General features: G+C 29.4%; 1 protein-coding gene and 2 long non-coding RNA genes across 24 annotated transcripts in view; all 3 read left to right on the forward strand.

Annotated features, from left to right (window-relative positions):
• The first annotated feature begins 1,962 nt into the window (after positions 1-1,962).
• LOC147803274 (uncharacterized) lies at positions 1,963-6,841 on the forward strand. Its single transcript, XR_015428841.1, has 3 exons — positions 1,963-2,199; positions 2,305-2,359; positions 6,497-6,841. It is a non-coding gene; the product is annotated as an uncharacterized LOC147803274 (long non-coding RNA).
• A 2,935-nt stretch (positions 6,842-9,776) lies between these two features.
• LOC147803275 (uncharacterized) lies at positions 9,777-13,741 on the forward strand. Its single transcript, XR_015428988.1, has 3 exons — positions 9,777-10,201; positions 12,657-12,806; positions 13,599-13,741. It is a non-coding gene; the product is annotated as an uncharacterized LOC147803275 (long non-coding RNA).
• A 2,994-nt stretch (positions 13,742-16,735) lies between these two features.
• The window catches only part of Sec31 (COPII coat complex component secretory 31), a 76,097-nt gene continuing 68,913 nt past the window's right edge, over positions 16,736-23,919 (forward strand). For 12 of the 22 annotated variants that reach the window (XM_087150701.1, XM_087150704.1, XM_087150705.1 and 9 more), the window contains exons 1-3: positions 16,852-16,985; positions 19,438-19,560; positions 20,573-20,662. In XM_087150701.1, the coding sequence (XP_087006827.1) occupies positions 19,448-19,560; positions 20,573-20,662 (203 nt within the window). In that variant the 5' untranslated portion in view covers positions 16,852-16,985; positions 19,438-19,447. Of the gene's footprint in view, positions 16,999-17,116; positions 17,203-19,437; positions 19,561-20,572; positions 20,663-23,919 lie in introns of those variants that run through there. The other 10 variants (XM_087150702.1, XM_087150709.1, XM_087150716.1 and 7 more) reach the window with 8 other exon arrangements.

The following is a 23,919-nucleotide window of genomic DNA, read 5'->3' on the forward strand; positions in this document are numbered from 1 at the left end:
AGAAACAGACCATCCTGAATAAATTTTGATCTAATGATCGGATCTTCATGTTTTACTACTCAATCTTAACGGTTCGAGGGGATGACCTCAAATATGCTAATTAATTAGTGCAGACGCTATTTTAAGTTACGAAATCAGACGCAAAAACTTACTTTCTCTGAATAAATATACCTTTCTTCAGACGTATTTAGATTTTTAACCCCCGAAATATAGGGAGTAGCCGCAATCTGAGGAATATAGTCCACATAGTTTGATCAGAAGAGCGATCCAAAGTTTGAATCCATTAATTTTAATTTTACTTTTTGCGTATTTCGCCATTTTTCGAGATCTTCTCAAACAAGTCGAAAAATTTCTGAACATAATTTTAAAATTCGTTTTTCTAAAGATAATTGCACGCAAAAAATTTTTTTTTGTAGACATTTATTATTTTTTATAAAGTTATTAAATAATAGCTGGAAAATTTTTTAATTGTAAAGCATACAACTTTTCATTAAATTTTAATGTATGTAATTTTACATGGCAAAATACAAAATTGAGTTAAATCGGTCGAATCGTTCCTGCGTGTGTATTTAAAATTCGATTTATCAGAAAGTATTCAACCGATCTTGCTCAAATTTTGTATTTTGCCATGTAAAATTACCTATTTTAAAAGGATGTAAAAAATACATACTTCATAATTTAAATTTTTTCCGACTACTACTTAATAAAATAATAAATAATAATAAAAATATTTACTAAAATATACTTTTACCATAACATAATAGATAAACGAATTTCATAATTGTGTGCAAATATTTTTCAATTTGCTTAAAAAGTTCTTGAAATATGGTGAACTACGCAAAAAATAAAATTAGCATTATGGGGATCAACCGTTGGACCGCTCTTCTGGCCAAACTATTTAGACCATATATTTCCCTGATTGCGGCTACCCTCTAGATTTTGGGGGTCAGAAATCCAAATCCGTTGGGGAAAAAATTGTTTATTTAGAGAAAGTAGGATTTTGTGCAGATTTTGTAACTTAAAATATTGTTTGCACTAGGTAATTAGCATTTTTGAGGTTATCCCTTCGAAATATTTAGATCGAGTCCTAGAACGTGAAGATCTGATCATTAGATCAAAAGTTATTCAGGGTGGTCCGTTTAATTTTTGCACACTGTATAGAATTTCAATAATATCAATTGCAGTTTTTGTGATCAATGTCATTAGGTTGAATTTTTCAACGCTATTTCACTTGGTAGAGTTGAAAATATATGAAGTGCATTAGTGGATGTATCTGTATGTTTATATATCTTAATTTTTATTCATATAATGTTTTTATTTTTATAACGTTATTTACAATTTAACCTTGAAACTAAAAAGTTATAAATGCTGATTATTTTATTTTTGAAGAATAAAATTTATTTATTTATAAAATTATTATCTTAGACTGTACAAATAATTTTTAAATAAATTTGTCAAACTAACAATCAAACAATTTTCACTACTGTAAAATGTTTTCTCTAAAAAGTTTATGAGTTAGCAGGTACGTAAATGTTTAACCAATTGCTGATAACTTGCATCAGTTTTTTAGAGTAAAAAAAATTTTATATACATTTTTAACAAAACACTGCTGAAAATAAAAAATTTGTATAAAAAAAAATGCATAAGTGATATAAAGAAAGACGCGTTTTTCTAAAGGGGGGGGGAGGCTAAAAGTCTGTTTAATTAAATTTTACTTTAAAAAATCTTTTAAATCTCTAGTCTTTCTTTTAACGTCTTATTTGTGTTAGCTAACAGCTATACGTCTAAAACACATTAAGTTAAAATGAAAAAGCAATAAATAAAATTTAAAAAAAAGTTCTTTGAGAAACTAGAAAAACTTCTATTAGCCTTACTGTACTGAAACTTTGAGGCAATGCTTAGTGTTCAAACTTCAAAATTCTCATTCGATTAAAAATAATAAAAATAAAAAGAAAGAAAAAGAAATTATCTCACTAAATTTCACTTAAGAAATTCTTGTAAACCTGATTCCCCTAATGCTGTCTTAAAAACTGCTGTTTACGTCATGCGCAATATAGCACTAATATTACTGCTGGTGGTCATTTGCACTCTTGGAGTTATCTTCCTCGATTGAAGTTGAAATTGGCGTTTCTGTTTTATTGATATTCTGTTATATTGTTTCCAGTTAAAGATTTCTACTTTTCTTTGCAACAAAAAAAAGTAGGTACACCGTTTGAGTGCATTTCATTTTCATTATTAAGTATTTAATTTAACTATTGTTATTTATTTATTTTAAGAATCTCAATTAATAAACATGTAACTTAGGAATCTAAAACTTACATTTATGTTTGGAACGACACAACCTAAGGGACATTGAATGGTAATTATGATGTCTTCATAATTTCAGTAAATTTTAAGTAAACACTGAAACTATAATTTAAATTTATTTAACAATATTTTAATTTATTATTTGTTATTACTGTTTTACATTCTTATTATTTTTTTTTTGGATGTACGAATTGCCTATAGATTCAAGTAAATAGTTCCACACTGCAACAAAAAAAAAGTACACTTTACATAACTATTAATAAATGAGATTAATACTAACTGAAATTAATAAACTTGCATTAATATAAAAATATAGCTCAGCAAATAAAAATTATATTTCTCAAATTGGAAACTTATCCATATTAAAAGTTTTATAACGCTCCAGACTACTTATCAGGATTTTTAAATTTAAAGTGTGTATTACTATAGTTTGAATCTGAGTTTTGCCAAACAGCATTTATAATGTTTTTTTAACTCACTTTCTAGTTTATTTAAGGCTAGAAAATTGTAATTTAAATTTCGGTAACTTTCCAATTAGCTTAAGCAAATTAATTTCTAGACAGGGTAATATACTTATTCATGTAGCCTGTGTTCATGTATAATGTGTTTTATTCGTTTTCTAACCACTATAAGTAGAATTTATTGCTTATAGGAATAATTTTCTATCGAAAATTTGACTTTTTTTCTAGTAGTTGGAATGCTCAATTTAAAATAGGAACTCTCTGCTATATGTCAATACATGTTTTAATTTCTTTCTGTTCCCTATAAGCACAATTATTACCATATTATTGACTGATAGGAAGTTATCATAAATCGAAATGTTAACCCCTTCCAGACTAGCTAGAGCGCGAATTCAGACTAAACGTCTTATCGGGATTCATACACACCGTACCTTAAATTAATTATGGTTTTAAAATGGGCATTAAGATATAAGCATAACTAACAATTCAGAAACTCTTCGACCATTATTAATTTTAAAAAAAAATTATTAAAAAAATTTTGACAGAATTATTTTTGGAAAAATGAATTTTATAATTTTGCGTAAAAAGTTTAGATTTATTTGAACATGAAATACGCAAAGAATTAAATTGACATTAAAGGTTGACCCAAACTTTCGATCCCTCGCCCACCTAAACTATTGGTACCATAGTTTTCATATTGTGATTACAACAATGTAATTTAAAGGCAAGAATTAAAATCCTACGAAAAGGAGGCATGTTTTTTCAGCGAAACACGCTTTATTTTTTGTCTGACTTCGTTACTTAAAATATCGTCATACTAATTATTTAGCATAATTAAGATCACCGCCTTAAACTATTAACATTGTGTTATAGTACGTGTAGATCCGATCTTTATAGAAAAAAGTTATTCTGGGTGATCTTATTTTGCGCGCGCTGTACATACGTTACGTTGCGTGCATATACGTACGTATGTACGTAGGTACGATGTGTGCAGCAAACGTACATACAATATTATTACATAGCGCATACATACGTACGTATGTACGTGCATTAAACATGTGTACCTACATATATATAAACTGTGTACATATATATGAATGTTTGGATCTCTTAACGTTAACAAGCGAATGTTAAGCGAATCATGAAGTTTTGGCACACTATTATAAGATTCGTTTATCCAAAGATAATCTATGCAAAAAATAACTTTAAATAAATATTATTTTTTATTTTATTTACTGATTGTCGAAAACACTTAGCATTGCAAAATATAGAATTTTTTCCTCATCATTTTAAAGGCAAAATAAGAAATTCGAATGAAATCGGGCTAATAGTTTCTAGGTAGTCCAATTCTAAAAAGAGTTATTTATGTAAAATTCGATTTCTGAATAACACTTCGATTAATTTCATTTAAAATTTTCGATTTGCTTAAAAAGTTATATAAGGCGAAATTCGCAAAAAGAAATTTTAACATTAAGTGATTCAAACTTTCTACCGCTCTCCTTCATAAACTCTTGATACCATATTTTGCAGATGGCAGGTACCTCCCCTATTTTAAGGGTCTAGAAACTGAATCCCTCATAAAGTTAGATCTTCAACCCAATAAGATCGAGTCGTAGTAGATTAAAACCCGATCAATAGATCAAACTTTTTCAGGGTTTTCCCTTTTTTGAGCCCTGTTTATACATAAGTGCATACATCGTTATTACATAGAGCATGAATACAAGCGTACATGTATTGAACATATATAAATTGTGTACATACGTACGTACAAATATACCCACATTTACATAGATACATATTTATATTATATATACAAACATTCATATAAGGTATGTGAGTATCTACATATATGTGAATTAACGTACATAAGAATATGTACTACTTAAGGTATATATACGTATGTACGATACGCAAAAAATAAACGGACCATTCTAAATAACTTTTAATCTAATGATCGTATCTCCACATTCAAGGACTCGATTTTAAAGGTTCGAGAATATGACATATATGCTAATTAATTAGTGCACATGATATTTTAAGTTACGAAATCAGACACAAAAACGTACTTTCATACTCTGAAAAAACATACCTTATTTTTGGTGTTTCTTGGGTTTTTGACTCTCAATTTATAAAGGTGGCTGCAACCTGGGAAAAAATAGTCCCAATAGTTATGGTCAGAAGAGCGGAAGTTTGTACCCCTTAATGTTAAAATTACTTTTTACGTATGAGACTACATCATGAGAGCATCTTAAGTGAATTGAAATTTTTTTTGCACTCAATTAGAAAATTTGTTTGTCCAAAGCTAATTCCATGCAAAATATAACTTTTAGTCAAAACAATTATTTTTGTTATTTTATTCAATGATAGTCTAAAAAATTTGGAATTGTAAGTCAAACAATTTTAAATGGCAAAAGGCAAGACTTGAACGAAATGAATAACTCCTAAAAATGCGACTTTTACAAAATTCGATTTTTCAGGAACTATTCGATCCCTTTCACTCAAATTTTGTATTTTGCCATTTAAAATTTCCTTCTTTAAAATGATATAAAAAATATATACTTCATCATTCAAAATTTTGTCGACTATTAAGAAATAAAATAAAGCAAGTAAATATTTACTAAAAGTTATATTTTGCAAAGAATTATCTATGGGTAAACGAATTTTATATTTGTATGCAAAATTACTTTAACTCGTTTAAAAAATTCTCAAGACATGGTGAAATACGCAGAAAGTAAAATTAACATTAAGGGGTCTAAGCTTTGGATTCAGACCACACTATTGGGACGATTTATCTCGGATTGCGAATGTCCGTTGGACGGCTCTTTTGACCAAACTATTATTGGGACCATATTTCCCAGACTGCGGCTGCCCCCTATATTTTGTGGGTCAGAAACGTGCATCCGTCGAAAAAAGGTACGTTTTTCAGAGAAAGTACGTCTCATTTTTGTCTAATTTCATAACTTAAAATATAGTTTGCATTAATTAATTAACATATTTGAGATCCTACGAACTCTTAAGATTGAGTCCTAGAACGTAAATAACCGATCATTAGATCATCTCGCAGTAGAGTGAACTTTAGGACACGTTTCCCAGTAGAACACCGAAGCATCACTAGCTACGGTCAGTGTGTGGATGGGTGATCACTTTGTTCAACCGGCAAAGGAACCAAAGGTGTCCGGTATCAATCCTAATTAAACTTTTCAACCATTAAGTTTTCGACTTCACGCGCAGGTCGTCACTGAAGCAAGCGATCCATTTCCTCTGCAGAGGATCAAAGTTGTGTTGACATGTCTTCGGATCATCCTCAAGAATGTTTCCCAACTCTACACCAATAGCCCATTGTTCATCGTTAGTGCGACATAGACCAACAAAAACAACCAATCATTAAATCAAAAATTTTTCAGAGTGGTCTGCTCTTTGCTTTGTACAAATAATTTATTCTTTCTACGTCCATATGACACACAATGTACTCACGTGTGCATGTACTATATGCATGTACTACCTAATAGCAATGTTATTCATACAACGATATTTAAAGTAACTACATATATATAATTATATACTGCGTACGCCCGCGTGTACGCACGTGTTTTTATTTATACGTTTGTATGCAGCTGTACACATATAACGTACGCATGCATTCTTGTACGTACAATATACTTTTGTGTCTAATATGTACGTACATGCAATTTATGTGTATATGCATAAAATTTCATCTTATTTTTCAGAGAAAGGAGTATATCTGACGAGGAAGTAATTTATTTGAATGAAGATTGTTTCGCTAATTCCTGTTAAATATGTTGTGTATTTACTGGTGGTTATTATACCTATATCAGTTTTTTATGTATTGACGAAATAGTTGATTTAATTATGGTATATTTGTTTTGTGTCATTCACTAGTGGTTATTATACGGATAATATTTCTGTATATTAACAAAGTACCTAATTTAATTATGGCATATCTAATTTGTACTAATGCACTTGTCATTTATTAATTGTTATGATAATCATAATATTTATTTGTTGTTGTGTATTAAAAAAATATGTTTGGAGTTTCTACATGCATTAAACGATTTTTTAAAAAAAAATATTTTGTTATCATTAAATTTCCTACATTTATCAGATCATATATATTAAGTAAGAGATAAATAATCAGTTGCATTTTATTTATTTTGACAAAAGAAGATATTTCATGTTAATTTTCCCTGACATGCAAAAAAACTGCATTAGCACTTTTACATTCATCGAAACTTCTCACACCACATAAAATTCCGAATAAGAGAGGAAAAAAAATACGCAGACCCTCTTTAAGTATTAGATGTTCTATTTATTTTGTTTTTTCTTTAATCAAATCGTTGAATAAAAAAATAAAATTCTTATTAAACGATATTTTAACTTGTAAATTGCTAAGTTCTCACTGCAAAGTATGTCAAACTGATAAAGAAATGATTATTTTTCCCCAAAATAATCGAGCAAAATTGATGAAAAGGAGAATTTTCCTCGGATTGAGAAGCTATAAGAAGTAAAATATAAAACAAATAATGAAACGCGTCGTCATACTAACGTCGTACAACCATGGAAGAGATGACGTCACTTTCAGAATGACGTTTTAGCTGACGTATACTAGCAATAGTATTAAATTGCATTGTCAATGAAAATCTCACGACAAGGTAGATTTTAGCTGAGCATACGAAACGCTGCAAACGGAAACCTTATAATTATGTAGATTTAAGATGATTTTCACCTTAGAACTAGCTTTATTCAAGGTTTTTTTTTCAGCCTTGAAAACCCTAAGACAACCTCGTTTTAAGGTTGTTATGTGGAAGGTTGTTTTCCAAGGTTTTGGATTAGGGTAATGTGCGTAGAATAGAGCAAATTGTCGCAGACCTCGTTTTAAGGTTAGAAGGTTTACACGAAAACCGTGTAAAAAACCCTTTTTAGGTTTACATGAAAAGGTTTTTGTTGGGTGAAAAAAACCTTATATTGCTATCTGGGAATAGCTTTTGAGTTCGTTGACATCCCTGCTCGACAGATTGTCGTTTGCGAAGGGACAGCAGCAAAAGGCTGAAAGGGTGAATTAATCAAGTTAAATAGAAATGAACCAAAATCGTACTTGGAATAGCCATTAAAAGCAGTCAGATTGACATCAAAGCAGAGCCGTTTTTAAGGATGGGTACCAATCAACAAAATTGGAAAATTGGTACTTGCCGCAGAGTTATTACTCAATAAAGGTGGACTCATGGGATAGAGCATTCTCCTCTGAATGAGGTGCACCGAGTTCGAATCCCAGTGATGGCTGATCGATATGAATTCCACATCCGGCTTTTACCGACCACAGTGCTGACGTAAAATATTCTCAGTGGTAGGCGGATCATGAATTAGAGTTCCCTTGGTATCAGACTAACCGTGGGAGGATTTCGCGGTTTTCCTCTCCGTGTAACTCAAATGCGGGGTAATTCCATCAAAATGTCCTCCACGAAGGCAAAAATTTCTTCCACTACTTGATCCAGGAGTTCTCTTGTCTGCTGGATTGGGTTCAAAATTACAAGGCTACGGAGTTCATTAGTAGTAGTAAACTCGAAATCGGGTGGCCTGCTCAATGACTGTTATAAAATAAACTAGTAATTTGGCCATGATAGCTTGGTTGATGGTAGGGCTATGGACTCCTGTTCGTGAGAATGGGAGTTCGAATTGAGTCGGCGCAAGTATAAAATGGTGACTGGTGCATGTTAAATCTGCCGGGGTCATAAGCTGCGAGTTCTCTTAACAATTCAATACCTCTGAGTATTGATCCAGGATTTTCCTTGTCTTCTGAATTGGTTTTAATATTTCAAGGCTACGTAGTTAAACATTGGCTCAAAATTGAGTCAGTCTTTCAACGGCGATTATAAAAAAGAAACTAATAATCAAACTGCATTTTCTTGTATTTTTTATAACTCCTTGCATATTTTCTACACACCTTCATAATCTTATGTTTCTAAGTCTAACAGATTTTGATCTGCAAAGCAAAATGTATGTCTTACAGGAAATTGATTTTGATGATGCGATAGAAGATTCGCCTCTCAAAAAGCGCGAAAAATATAGTTACCTTAAATTTTCGATAAAAATAATGTATATAAGCTTTTATAATTAATTTATATGTTTTTTACTCCTAAAATAAAAAAAAATTTAAAAATTATTCAAAAAAAGAATTTTTTTTCTCTAAATTTACTCATAAAGGGCCCCCAGATAATAACAGGCCCAAGGCCCCTATAAACGTAAAAACTGCTCTGCGTCAAGAACAAACAATTAACGGAAGGTCAGATCCAAAGGAGAAAATACCGAAGATGTTGAAAAAATAAATCCTTCAGAATTAAACTCAAAGTAAAGAGGTTGAGAAAAACACAAAAAGTGAAGTGTATTGTTGTATTTCTTCTTGTTGTAAAGTGAAGGTAAGTGTTGTATTTGTTCCAGCCCTCATTGGTTCAACGAACGCGTTCTCTCTAAGGTACTTGTGGCTAGTGCTAATCTCTGTTCCATACTTCTAATTGGCTTTATTTAAATTCATACAACTAGAGCAGCGGTCCCTTATGAAAATTTAAGGTATATTTAAGGTTGATTTGAGGTATTTTTGAGGTATTAAGGTTGTTTTGAGGTATATTTGAGGTATATTTAAGGTTGCAGAGAAAACAGAAATAAAAATTATACCTCGTAAAGGTTGTAATTAAGGTGTACGAGGTTGATTTATATATACTTCAGCTTGTTTTGAGGTTGTTTAAAATTCACTTCAAATCATCCAGACTGATAAGGTGATTTTTAAGGTATACCAGGTTTATTTTCTTACATTTGTAACAAAAGAGGTATTTTTGAGGTGTAAAATTTTTTACCTTATTTCAACTAAAAAGAGTGAGATATTTATTGAGGTATATGAAGTCATTTTATTTATACCTAAGCTTATTTTGAGGTTGTTTTAAATTCACTTCAAATCAACCAGACTGATAAGGTGATTTTTAAGGTATGTCAAGTTGATTTTCTGATACTTGTAATAAAAGAGGTATTTTTGAGGTATAAAAAAATTGACCTTATTTCAACTAACGAGAGTGAGATATTTATTGAGGTATATGAAGTCCTTTTATTTATACCTAAGCTTATTTTGAGGTTGTTTAAAATTCACTTCATATCAACCAGAATCATGAGGCAGTTTTTAAGGTTCACCAGGTTGTTTTTTTTACACTTGTAACAAAAGAGGTATTTACGAGGTATAAAAAATATAATTTTTTTCAACTAAAGAGAGTGAGGTCTTTATTGAGATGTATGAAGTCATTTTATTTATACCTAAGGTTGTTTTAAGGTTGTTTAAAGTACACTTCATATCAACTAGCTCACTTCCCAGAGTTCCGTGCTAGCCAGCAAATGGCGTGTGTGTTTACAATCGAAAGTTTCTTTAAAATTCGGTAAGTGTGCTTGACATTTATTAATTTAGCTTTGTCACTTTTAATCAAATATGCCTCAATTTTCAAACTTAAATTTCATTATTTTTGTTTTAAAGACGCGTCCTGATCTTACATTATTTAAGTCGGAGGATATTCTTTGAGGCTATTGTTGTAGGCTTAGCAATAAGACAGATCAATCTAAATATTTCTCGTCGCTGTTTAGAGTAACGTTACTGGTGAATCGTTACAGCAGGTTACGCACAGTATATTTTATTGTTTGTAATTTATTCAAATATAACTATTCTTTTTGTTTTGCTTAAATGTATATGTTTTAACGTAGCAGTATGCAAGCTGATTGAGTAAAAGGTTCATAATTTCTCTTATAAATAAATCACTGAAAATTGAAAGTTAACAGTTTTTATATATTGCAGGTAATAAAACAAATAAACAATACTATTGTAAGGAACGAAATGCATATTTGTTGCCTTCAACAAAAATCTAACATACATATTTAACTAATAAAATAAACATATACAATAAAAATTGCAATCAGGGTAAATACATCACACAAAAATTTTAATATTTCTTCAAAAGTTGCATTTTCATAAAAATATATATTTACAAACATGAAGAAAAAAAACAATCCTGTTTTTCGAAGTAAATATTCATTTTTTTAAATTAATGTTTACTATTAACAGGTGATTCTAAGGTAGGAAACAAGTTTACCATATCAAATCAACAAATTTCATAAAAAAATATATGAGAATTCCTAATAAAATCTGAAATTTTTTTTAATAAAAATATATGTAATATGAGATAAGATTCAAGCTAATTTTAGTGAACTAATTTTTTAACCCCCCTCACAAATTAATAAAGCAAACTTCATAAATTTTCATAATCTGAAAAATATTTTGTTTTTAAACTCCAGAAATGATGAGAAATTGGAAATTCTAACATTATCGCAGAGAAAGAAAAGAATTTTTTTTATTTTTAAATGTGCAGAGTAAATAAAAATATAACGCTAATAAATAAAGAATTTTGAAAATTAAATTCTAATAACATTAAATTATGTAAGGATCACAGAAAACTAAAATAATGAAAAAAAATCAGAACCGAATAATTTCGGTAATAATAAGTGATTGATATTAACAGCGATTACATTATATATAAGCGGGGATTACTGAACTTACATATACATTGCCTCTAGAGAGAAAAAAGTTATTCTAATTCTAGATTGTTCACTACATTAGCAAAATAAATTTTTCCAGTGTCATCGCACTGGATGGAAATACAAACAGAAGATATATTTGTCACAGGAATTAAGTTAAAGTTGCCAGAATTAGTTACTTGTGTAATATGGCTTAGTTCAACATTAAAATTAAGATTAAGAGAACGCATCTTTTCACCAGAAATCATTTCTTCAATAACACCATAATAATTCCAGCAACAGCATATTGAATTCTGACAAGTACAAGTTACTAAAATTTTTACGAAGAAATTAATGCAGCCTAGTTTAAGTTTACTTGCCCTTTTATACATAAGCTTGGTTTAGTTGAGTATCTTAAAAGTATTTGTATGTGTATCACCTATTAAATAATAGCTGAAGTTAGTTAGCAAAAAGGCAACTATAGGTGAAGGAAAACTGGCATCCACTTAAAAAATTCTCATGCAAAATTCAAACTTTTTGTCCGTTTAGTCCACTAAGGCAACGCCCCGCTCTTCCGTGCCACAGGTCCTGGGTTCGATCCTTGGGCCGGGCAAGGTTGACTCAGCCTTTCATCCCTTCAGTGGGTCGATAAATGAGTACCAAGCATGCTTGGGAACTAAACACTGGGGGTTCCGCGTTCGGCTGACCACCTAACCGGAACATCTGCTCCTGCATCCCAGAGCCCAAGGTCAAGAAAACTGAAATGGGCACAGTAGACCTTGGCCCTCTATGGGCTGTCGCGCCACTGTGTTTAGTTTTATTTTAGTTTTTAGTCCGCTAAGGCAAAATCTTGAATATTATTCTAGATCAACATGATGCAGTTTAATATTTTGGAATGATTTTCAATTTATTTTTAATAAGACTCGTGAAGACTCGTAAAGAGACTAAAAGAACATGAAAACTTTTCGTATAAATAGTGTGCTCTAATAAAATAGTTTTTATCTTTAATCCACAAAGAATATTGTATAAAACAAATTTACTGAGACAGCTATTCCAAAAAAATAATTTTATTATTTCAATTAAATATTAAAATCATTTTGGTGAACCTATACTTAATCTGCTTATATTGTAGTTAAAAAAGTTTAAAAGTATTATTGACTCTGGATTTTTGTTGTCAACATTAGTAACTTATCAAAGTTATATAAATATATATTTCAATTTCCTTCAATTTCTTAAAAAAAAATCTCATCTGAAAATTTCCAAATGAAACTTGCTATGCAACTTTTATATAACTTGATTTTACTCAACTTGAACATGCAACTTTTACAGAGCTGCTCCGTAAATGGCATCCAGAATTTCAAGGTTTGAATAAGGCTGTCAATAATACGTGCTCTGCAGCTAGGAGGAAGTGGAGACTAGTAACTGGAGAGCCTTCCCCTGGGAGTAACTCTAAATATACACCAAAAAGAAAAAAGACAAGTAAATTATTCTCCTTTGATTCAATGAAATCTTTTCACCTAAAAAATTACTGATAAAGTTTGCATGATCTTTGATTTTTGAAAACATTATTTTATAGCATTATCTTAAATTATTCTCTCAGGCAAGTAAACATATAAACTTAATGTTGCTTTTATTTCGATGGGGCATGAAAAACACAAAACATTGATGTTCTACATTCTTTTATTAAAAGATGATTGATTCTTGATCACATTAAATAAAAGGTTGAAAATGACCTTTTGTTTTTAAAAACCTTACGTGATAGACAATTATTTTCGGAATCAGCAGCATTGAGAATTGGTTTTAGTACAATTTCTTTTGCGAAATTGGATTAAAAATTTAAACAAGCAGGCCAGTGTAATTGAATTTATTCAAAATTTGCTGAGAAAAAAATTTAAATATCAGTATAACAATCCATAATTAAAAATGGTCGGTTGAATTATTGGAAAATTAAGAATTTCAATAAGCGTGTTATTTCTACAGCAGTTTTTATATGCATCTTATAGAAAAATTAGCTTTTTTAAGTGATATGTTTAAACAGTCAAAATAAAGAATTGAAATATACGGGGAGGAGAGTTTTGCAGGTCATTATTATTATTATTATTCATCTGCTGTTACTAAAGTAACCATTTATTTATTCAAAATTGAATAGAAATAGTAATAAAATGTGATTTATGCAACGAAATAAGCTTTAAAATATTATTCTAATCTTTTAAAATTTGTCATTATCAATGTAAATATGACTCTCGCTAATTCAAATTTTTTTATTTATAGGTTCCAATGCTCCAAATAACGTAAGCACAGCAAACTTGCAGAAGAAGCATAGTAATTGTCAAGAATTTTGATTTCTTGAACGAAAAATTAATTTTTTTTTGTTAATAAAAGTTTTTATTTGTAAGCTGGCTAAATTATTTAAATTTGCTGTTATTTCGCTTTTACAAAAAATTAGCGCCTGTAACATCCGTTCTATATAAATGAGTTCCCACATTTTTCTGAAACAAATGTATCCTCTTTTCACGATAGTTTAATTGAAATTATTAAAATTACAGAAACATTTGAAATGTTCTTTTAAGGTTTATGAGTCAGCATACTTAACATTATTCAACTCTACATGTTAATTCAAGATTAATAAATTTTATGAACTATTTAATTGCAAATTAGCACAAGGTTCACAAACTATAAATTAAAGGCGTTAAGTGAAAATTCCTATTCTGAATTGTGTGAGGAAGAATACATTCCAATGGGTTGTATTTCAAAATTAAAGGAAGATATATTCTTTGCATTGCATTTTACTTTTCTTCACACAATACATGGAAATCAGTCGAAAATTCTTTCGAAAGAAAGATTCATCCGTATTCCGCCTATGTGTTTAGAAAATAGTTTCTTAGCATCAGGATTAGCAGTGAAAATTAAGACAGACCGTAAAAAGTTAATAAGTAATTACCACCTAATGTGTAACATTAAAAACTCCATCAGAGTGATAAATACCTCTACAAGTGAAAAGATATATATTTTAGGTTAAAAATTAGCAGTCTAAGGAGAAACATTTTAATTATATTTAATTACCAGCATTAGCATAAAAAAATATAACCTGAAGGGAAAAATGGCATATTTTAGTTTGATTAAAAAAATTTCCTTTACAAGCATAAAAACCTATATTTGAGGTGAAAAATAATACACCTTACGTTAGTAAAAAATCACCTTTCCAACTATCAAAAATTACACCTGAGGTAGATTTGAAATAACCTGAAGAGTAAAATGACATGCCTCAGGTTGAAAAATATATACCTCTACAAGCATAAAATTAGATACCTGAGGTTGAAAAATAATTACCTGAGGTCGAACAACATACACCTGAGGTTGATTTATAATAACCTGAAGTGTAAAATGACACACCTTAGGTTGTTGAATAAATACTTCCACAAGTGTAAAAAAATATATTTCAAGCTGATAAGTAATAACCTAAGGTCGAACAAAATACACCTGAGGTTGATTTGAAATAACCTGAAGTGTAAAATGACACACCATACGTTGAAAAATATATATCTCTACAAGCATAAAATTAGATACCTGAGGTTGAAAAATAATTACCTGAAGTGGAACAAAATACACCTGAGGTTGATTTATAATAACCTGAAGTGTAAAATGACACACTTTAGGTTGTTGAATAAATACTTCCACAAGTGTAAATAAATATACTTCAAGCTGATAAGTAATAACCTAAGGTTGAAAATGAAACACTTTAAAGTAGTAAATATCTACCTCTCCCCAGATGTAAAATTAAACACCTCAAGTTGAAACATATATACCTCTGGAGGTATATATTAAGGTATATTTGAGGTTGGTTTTGAGGTATTCATTTGCACCCTTTTCAACCTCAACGACGTCTTTAAATAACAACCTCCTTTATACCTTTAAAATATACCTTGTTTATACCTCATTTATACCTCGATTTTTTCATAAGGGGTGGCTCTGTGGATAGAGCGCTTGCTTCTCTATGATGTGTCTCAGATTCGAATCCCAGAGTGTTCTAGTTGATACGAATTCAGCTACCTAGTCGCTCCGACCACAGTGCGACATGAAATATTCTCAGTGGTAGACGGATCATGGTTAAGAGGCATGTTATTGCTGCTGCTTGTATTTATTGTTTTTATGGGCAAAATCAATCTTAATGAATCTGAGTGAAACTTATGAAAATAATAATAAAATTATAAGGCATAAAATTTACAACTACTCTACCTAAGCAAAGAAATCTCCCGATAAATCGAGTTATCGGCAGGTATGTACTGTACAAGCATTTATGAAACATGCTAATTTAACCTTTCAAATGAAATTCTGAAAGAAAAAAAACTTTTCTACATTGATTTGACTATTTTTACCCTAATATATAAGTTTTTAAACTACATTATTTACATTAAGTTGATCAAAGAAATTTTTACCATAATTTATATAAAAATATGATAAAAATTAAATTTTTTCAACTATTCGCGATCGCAACACTCGAATACGCCATCTGGGGAGAGACCGGTTTCATGCTTTTAGCCCTTCTCCCTTCCCTCTCTTCCTCTTTTCAGTTGTATAGGAATGTACTACGATATTTTCCCTTTTCTTAATATTTCTCCCTTTTATTTAATAAAAATATTTTCTAAAATTTCCGTGATACTTTTCTTTAGAACTATGTTTAATGCAGTTTTCAGTTCCATATAGTTTTTCAAGTTAAGAGATTTTAATCTGTATGAAAATCAAGAGAGAAACTAACGTACTTCCTTCCTCTATGACTTTCCACACGCTAATGGGGAAAGCATGTGAAGTGTTGCCATAGGAAAAGAGTTCTGCTCTACGCCACCTGCAGCCCATTTCGATCGCCAATCTCAGCTACTCTACATTTACTTCTTTTTACTCAAAGGGGGCAATCCAAATGAACGAATTTCAATTGTTAAATTGTTTTACATGCATATTTTAATAATAAGGAAATTTGAAAGGAACAAAAACATATACAAAATATGTATTCAGTATTTAGCACTGCTGTATGAAAACATTTTGAGAAACTTGCAATCGCAATACTCGAATACGCAATTGGAAAAATTCGCGAACGCAATTGGGAAGAAGACCATTTCCATGCCTAGAGCTTCCATCTCCTCAGCTCAGATCAGATGTAAGGGGATGTAAGATGTATGGGGATGTATTACGATATTTCCCCCTTTCATAATATTTTTGCAATTTTGATTATTCAAAATATATTTTAAAATTTCCTTGATGCCTACATTAGGCACAATGTTTAATGCAGTCTTGAGTGTCATATACTTCCAAGCTTATAAAATTTCAATCGGTTTGAAAATCAGGACAGAAATAAATGCACTGTCTCCTCCTATGACTATCCACGTGCTAATGGTGATTGATGAAAGCATGTCACAAGTATTAACATTAGATAAGACAAGACAACAATTAACAAGAGTTCTGTTACGCGCTATCTTTAGCCCATTTTAATCGCCAATTGCATGCAACGAGAATGCTCCATGAAACCGATTGTAGTCAAAATACTATTTTGCCTCTTGCAGAATGGCAACAAAACTTTTAAGCAGAAATAATAAAATTTCGATTTAGTGTTTATTTATAATACGTGAACATTTGAATGCCACGTTAGGAAGGCTGCGAAAGCTAGTAGGTATATTCTGTATGAAAAGAGAAGCATTTTTTATTTAGCTAATAATGATAATACTTCAGTTTATTTTTTACTGTTTGATAATTTCCATTTTGAAGCCAATTTGTTATGTTTTGTGACACGGCAAAGCCACGTCATTAGTGACAAGCCGGTCAGATTCTCATCAGCAATCTTTATCTTTTTCCTAGAATTGTTCATCTTTTATGTCATTGTTCAGTAATTATACACAATTATTTCGACATAATAAATTCATTTGAGTTGTTTAATTATTATTTTTTTCTTATTGTACTATTCTAATGATATATTAGGTACTTGAACGGCATATGATACCTATATGTTTAATTAAGTCGTCTAATGTATCATATGTGTTATATTTCCGTATATCAAGTTAACACCATCATAAATGTTCTGCAATCTCATTCAAAATTGATTAAAATTTGCTGTGTGTTGCAGATATTTTATTTATAAACACTGTTGGGTAATACCTTGTTTTGGGATTTAACGAATTATTAATTATTTTCCTTTTTAGGGCAATTCCATCATTTAAGAATGTCTTATTTGCACGTTTTAAAATCATATAGCTCTGTAAAGAAAATAAGAAAAATTCTAGTAGGGTGACCCCGGGGTAATTCATGATCACTCTGTTTCTTGGGTAAATAATGATCACCTAAGTTTTATTTTAAAAAAATTATTTTTTTTTTTAAATTTGAGACATGGACAAGAATGCTTGTACACTTTACTAAAGTATAACTACATTTAGTTAATAATAGTTTTTTGTTTAATCTAACAAAATAAGTATCTTTTAAACTGCTCTCTGTATTTTCCATTTCAAAGATGGGTTTCAAAATGTGCACATTTCTGCAAAGATCCCCCTCCTTCTCTTAATAATAAATATTTTGAGTTACTTTCTTTTTCTTTGATATAAAAATTTTGTAAGCTTTTGTTTAATTGTTTCACATCTACTGTAAACATTATAATTGATTATAGGAAACTACATCAAATGTTGTCCCCAACAGATGGGGTAATTATTGATCACTGGGGTAATTCCTGATCATTGTCATTTCTTCTTATAAATAGTTTAAAAAATAGCTAATAAATAGTTAATTTTCTTTTCTTAAATAACAGTTCATATTTATTAAGTGGAACAACTATAAAATATATTTTAACTATAATCACAAAATTTGTTTTTAACTGTATACAAAACAAATGTGCTCTGATATGCACCATTTCTAGTTTGTCTTACCTTGCTTCTATCTTAATTTTATGTGTGTACATTGTTAGAATAATTTTTAAGTTGATAAATTAACCTAATATAAATATGGTGAGAAATTATAAGCTTAAAAAGGATACTAAGCTTCTAGAAAGCAAAAATAGTGAATTTCTTTTAATGATTGAAAATGAAAATTTCAGTGTGAGAGCTGCTGCCAGAGCTGAAGAGTTAATCTTTATTCCTGCTTTTAAATAAAACGTTTTATTAGCAGCTTAAACATATCTTTTTGGTTTATTTGTTTGATCTTAATGTCTTATTTGTTAATTACCATTGTATAATTATTTTTAAACAGCCCATTTACTATAAAAACTGGTGATCAGTAATTACCCCAGAAATGATCAAGAATTACCCCGGGAATGATCAAGAGAAAGGGTAATTCCTGATCACTAAAAATTTAAGATCTTTTAAATTCTAATTAGATTTTCAAACAAAAGAAGGTAGAATAGGACTCATCTCATATAGCTTCAAACTTCCAGTAAATATTAAAATTCTATCTTGAATAGTTTTTTCACAAAATAGATGTTTGCATTTTTTGATCAATAATTATCCCAGGTCACCCTAATTTAACTTTCCTCAAAATAACTCCTGGTGGCATTTAAACCTACTCAAATTAACTACAGTAACTTCAACATGTAGTTAAGAAATAAACTCAGAAACTTAAAATTAAAAACGGGTCGAAATTCCCTTTTCTTTGAGTTTTTATTTTAAAAAGAAAAATGTTGTTGAAGTTGAAACTTAAAAGAAAGTTGTTAAAACCACTCGTAACCACTATTGGACAACTTCTACATATTTTTTTAAATAGACTGTGCCCTTATTAAATAGAATGCCTTTGCCGTATTGGTGATTGTAGATAACGCAAATAGGTACAGAAATATTGGGGGTGTTTCTGTATTGTGATCTGTCGTACCAACTACAATCACCAAAGTGTCAAATAGATTTTAAACCTGTAATTTTTTTTTGAAAAACTATGTAGGTGTTTACCCAAGGGTGGCCCTTTCTGCAACATTATTTTTAGTTTCTCGTGAGCCACAGCTTGGAAGTTGGCATGACTTGGGGATTATTCTGCCGCAGATCACAATGTGAAAATCTCCCCCAAAATATCATTTGAATTATCTCCTTATTAAGTTCTGCATTGTATTGTAATTCAAATAAGTTTTGTTTTGAATCATTTTTGTTTTTAGATTTTCTACAATGAAGGTTAAAGAAATTGACAGAACAGCTAATATAGCATGGTCTCCAGCTGCTCATCATCCAATTTACTTAGCTGCTGGAACTGCTGCTCAGCAATTAGATGCTACTTTTAAGTAATTTTTTTATATAAATTTTTAAGTATTTTGATTTTATAGTTTGTTTACGATAAATGTGGGTGAAATTAGTTTTAAAAAAAATAGTCAGGGTTAGCATTTTTGATTTATTTTCCTAACTGTTTGATTTTATTTTCATAATTGTAATATAGATTAGGTACAACATCTGTGCCTTAAAAAAATAAAGTACACCAAATTATATAAACCTAATATTTATAATATTAATTTAAAAAGTATAGGCTTACATAATTTGTCATCTTCCATGATATTGAGCTTTTATATTTTTTTGCAGAAACATATATTTTATTGTTTTACTCTATATAAATAATTTATATCTTTATTTCATTTTTAAATAAATCTTAAATTTGATATACTTTGATCCTTTTTCAGTTAAAAATTTCCCTTATTTCAAAAAAAAAGACAAAATAAATAAAAAAAGTGTTTTGAGATTTAAATCTTTTAATAGATCTTTTGATAATTTGAAAGCTCAATCAAGTGATCAGCTATCTGGTGTTATAAAAATATATGTATAAGCTGAGGAAATATTTGAATATACCATATTCAAATATTTAATGGAATTAATTTGAATTACCTGGAGTTAATTGAAATGCCCTAATTTCAGTGTTATCAAAATGTATTGACATTGGTTTAGAAACCACTTATAAAATTATGATACTAGTTACGCAATTTTTTTTAAGAACTATATTTAAAAAAATTTTATTCTGAAATTTATATTTACTCAAGTATAAATTTCCTAAAATGTAAACAAATTGGTTTGGGTTGTTGTCTGGTTTAACAGCTATTGAATTTTGTCAAATTATTTTGATATTCCAATTCAATTGTTATTAGTATGTATAATTCAAAAAGTTTTTTAATGTTATTTTGTTATTAGAAAACTTGTTTCCCCCCCTAAAGTTAGTTATAGTTAAGTTATATATTCTATGGAATTAATTTAAGAATATATTGTGAATGTTACGTTCTACCTATATATTAATATTCATTGTTTTTATAGCACTACTGCTGCTTTAGAAATATATGCCCTGAACTTAACTGAACCTGGACTTGACATGTGTATGAAAGGCAGTGTTGTCTCTGATTATCGGTATGAAATTAAATGTTGTATAGATTTTTTAAATTGATTTGTTATTTATTTGTTCCATTTGTGTTATTTAATTTCTCTTTATTTATAACTTTTTAATTTATTGTTATAACTGTATTATTTAATGATTTAGAAGTAGACTAAATTTTAATGCGGACCAAGTTAGGACCTGTAAACATACAAAAATTACTTGATTTTAAAAAGAAATGAAAGATTATTTTTGGTTGTAATTTTTAGTCTAACTATAGAAACGAAATATATGTATATACAATTGGTACTATTTAACAAAGTCGCTAAATCCCGAAAAAAAGTTCGTTAAATTGAAAATCACCGTTTGAAATACTTACACAACACAAAACGGGCATTAAATTTATAAACACTAGAAATAATCAAAATTGCAATGGATATACCTTTATCTTGTAAATTATTATCGATTATTTATTTTTGAATCTTAACCAGCGTTTTCACTACAGCGCGAGAATCTAGTATATTTTTTCTTTTCTCGCAATAAAAAATGATTAACGCTGGAAGTTCGCGCACTCTATTAATCAATTTCAAAATGCGCGGATTTTGGAAAAAATTTCGTCTTTTGCCATTTTGAATAAAATCCGTTTCACTTTTCTTCCTTGATCTTTCATTATTTTGAACATTGGTCCTTGTTATCTAGCTTCCCTATTTACCAGTATTGTTCAGAACCGGTGCGAACAGCAGAACCCCCCCCCCCCCCCCGAACCACGGAACCCCATTCAGAACACATTTCTCTGCAACCACGTGTTCACCGTAGGTAAGGTTTCTTCATGTAAGACGTTTACATTTTTTGTGCATGAATGTAAGTTTGACAAATACCTTGTTATGCCGACATCTTCTAATCTGTAACAGACAAATGAAAATGAAACAAATGTCGATAGAAATGGTCAAAACGAAACAAATACGGATATTTTTCAGCCAAATAAATATAATAGCTGATAAAAAAACAGATATAGGACATTTTCCACATGATGATGATGCAGCAAAAAATTTCAATTAGAAGATGTTAAAAATGTTTTATAATTAAAGAAATAATTTTTTCCAAGTCTATTCGTGTTATTTTAATTTTTAAAAATCTCACTTAACTTTTTGAAATCTCGCCCCGTTTTTGAGAAAGAGTGAGAAATTTTTATTTTTCTCCCATTTTTTTAAAAATTTTTTTATGTAAATATAAAATCATCATCATATTCATATTTTATGTAAATATAAAATGTTATGTTCTTTAAAAATCATTGTGTTTAAAAAAATGAAAGAAAAAACATCTCTAGAGCGAATTATCTTTTAAACTTATGTGATTTCAGAGTTTTGTTATTATTTTTATTTTATCAATTTACAATTTTAAATGAAGCAAGCCAGTCATTGGCAAATTTTTTTTTATTCCAAAAAAAAAAGGGAAAAAAATTATTTGCTTTTCTATTTTTTCCAGCTATTTTATTGCTTCAACTCTTAAATCTATAAATATGAAGATGCAAAGTTTTGGTTATACCTATCATTTCAATTAATGTTATTGTAATGCTTTTTTAAATTTATTATTGTGTTTTTGTCGGAGAAAATAGTAACTTTGTTAAGTCATGGAAAATTCTTGGAATTAATCATGGAAAGTCATGAATTTGAAAATCTAAAATGTAGCAGATACTGTCTATTTACTACTGTTTAACAGTGCCTTCACTACAAAGGTGCCACTCTTCTATCCTGGGGACTGAAATCAGTCTTGTAAGAAAATCAGTAGATGAAGTTTCATAAATTAATATCTCTTTTCAATTTGTTTTTAATATTAAAATTTATCTATTTCCTTAAAAATGTTTTAAAAAATTTTCGTTGAATAAAAATTACATTTTATTGTAAACATTGGTCATCTTTATAATTACTGTGAAATGATCAAGTAATGATGTAGCTCATTAATGAAAAAATGAGATTGAACTTCAATGCTTGCTTGTTTAAACAAAATTTGTACTATGGTTGTATCTAAATTTTCTTATTTTTATTTTTCCCCATGCTGACCCAAGTTAAATTGGGATTATTATTTTTTTTAGAAAAGAAGACATTTTAGAGATAGGACAAAAAATAAATAATGATGAAGTGAAAAAATAGAGATATGTATAGCTTAGAAAAAATTAGTTGTTTATTATTCAGTGGTTGATGTAAAAAGAGGTGCAAGGTTAGCTGTTATTTTTATCTAGTTTGCTGTAAAAAATAAATTAATAAAATGAAAGAAAAAAAACTTGATAATTATAATATATAAGTTCTTATTATAGAAAGATACATTCTGGAGTCGGTGAACTATAAATGTCTAAAAATTCTAGTAAATAATACTAGATTGTGTTCATTTATATGTTCCGTCTTGAAATATTCTTAGAGTGGCACCCATGCTTCACTAATTCAGCTTTTGGAAAACCGGTAGTTTCACATAATACTTTTTATGAAACAAGTTCTCGTGCAAATCCCGTTCTCATTGCAATCCAGGGAAAAAAGGAGCCTTTTTGCCAGTTATCTTTTACCAAAAGGTAGCACATGTTTGGTCAGATACTGCAATGTGTTAAATTTAACCGGTCGCTCACGCCATATCAAAGCGAGATTTTTTTTAGCCGAGTTTTTTAAAATGAAACGACGAGGGTCTCCCTTTGTAAACTTTAAAGAAAGTCAAAATTCGAACATTATTATAAACACTCGAATGTTATCTTAAGGTATCCGACTACCTTCGGGACAAAATTTTTGAAAAATAAATATTTTCCACAACATTATTGCGATTTATATTGTATATTAATTTAAATAAACATATTTAATAGAGAAAATTTAATTATACAGGAAATTTTTTGTTTAAAGAGTATTTTTTAGATAATTTTAATGAAAATAACTCATCAACGGAAAACACTCTACACAAAAAACTATTGTACATACAGCTATCAAACTTTTTGAGCCGTTTCGTATAACCCTCTGAAGTGTTATGAACCTCAACTTAAATGATATCATGAAATTAAAAAAATTTATGGAGTGTTAAGCATATTTTTCCATTTTTTTTCTCATTTTCTTCACATTATCTACTGCAAAATATCTCATAAAACAAAAAATAATATATTTATCTGAATTCTGGAGGTCTGTTACATAACCACCAATACAAGAAACAATCTCTGAAAGTTTGAAGACAAATTTATAATAATTAGTTTAGTTATCTTGTTTTCCGTAGACGAAAAACAGCAAAATTTTCATTTTGAGAAAAACACAATTAAAGTTTA

This window comes from Parasteatoda tepidariorum, chromosome 9 (assembly GCF_982258835.1).
Source record: "Parasteatoda tepidariorum strain Cologne lab strain chromosome 9, Ptep-v5.0, whole genome shotgun sequence".
In the NCBI taxonomy this organism is placed as follows: domain Eukaryota; kingdom Metazoa; phylum Arthropoda; class Arachnida; order Araneae; family Theridiidae; genus Parasteatoda; species Parasteatoda tepidariorum.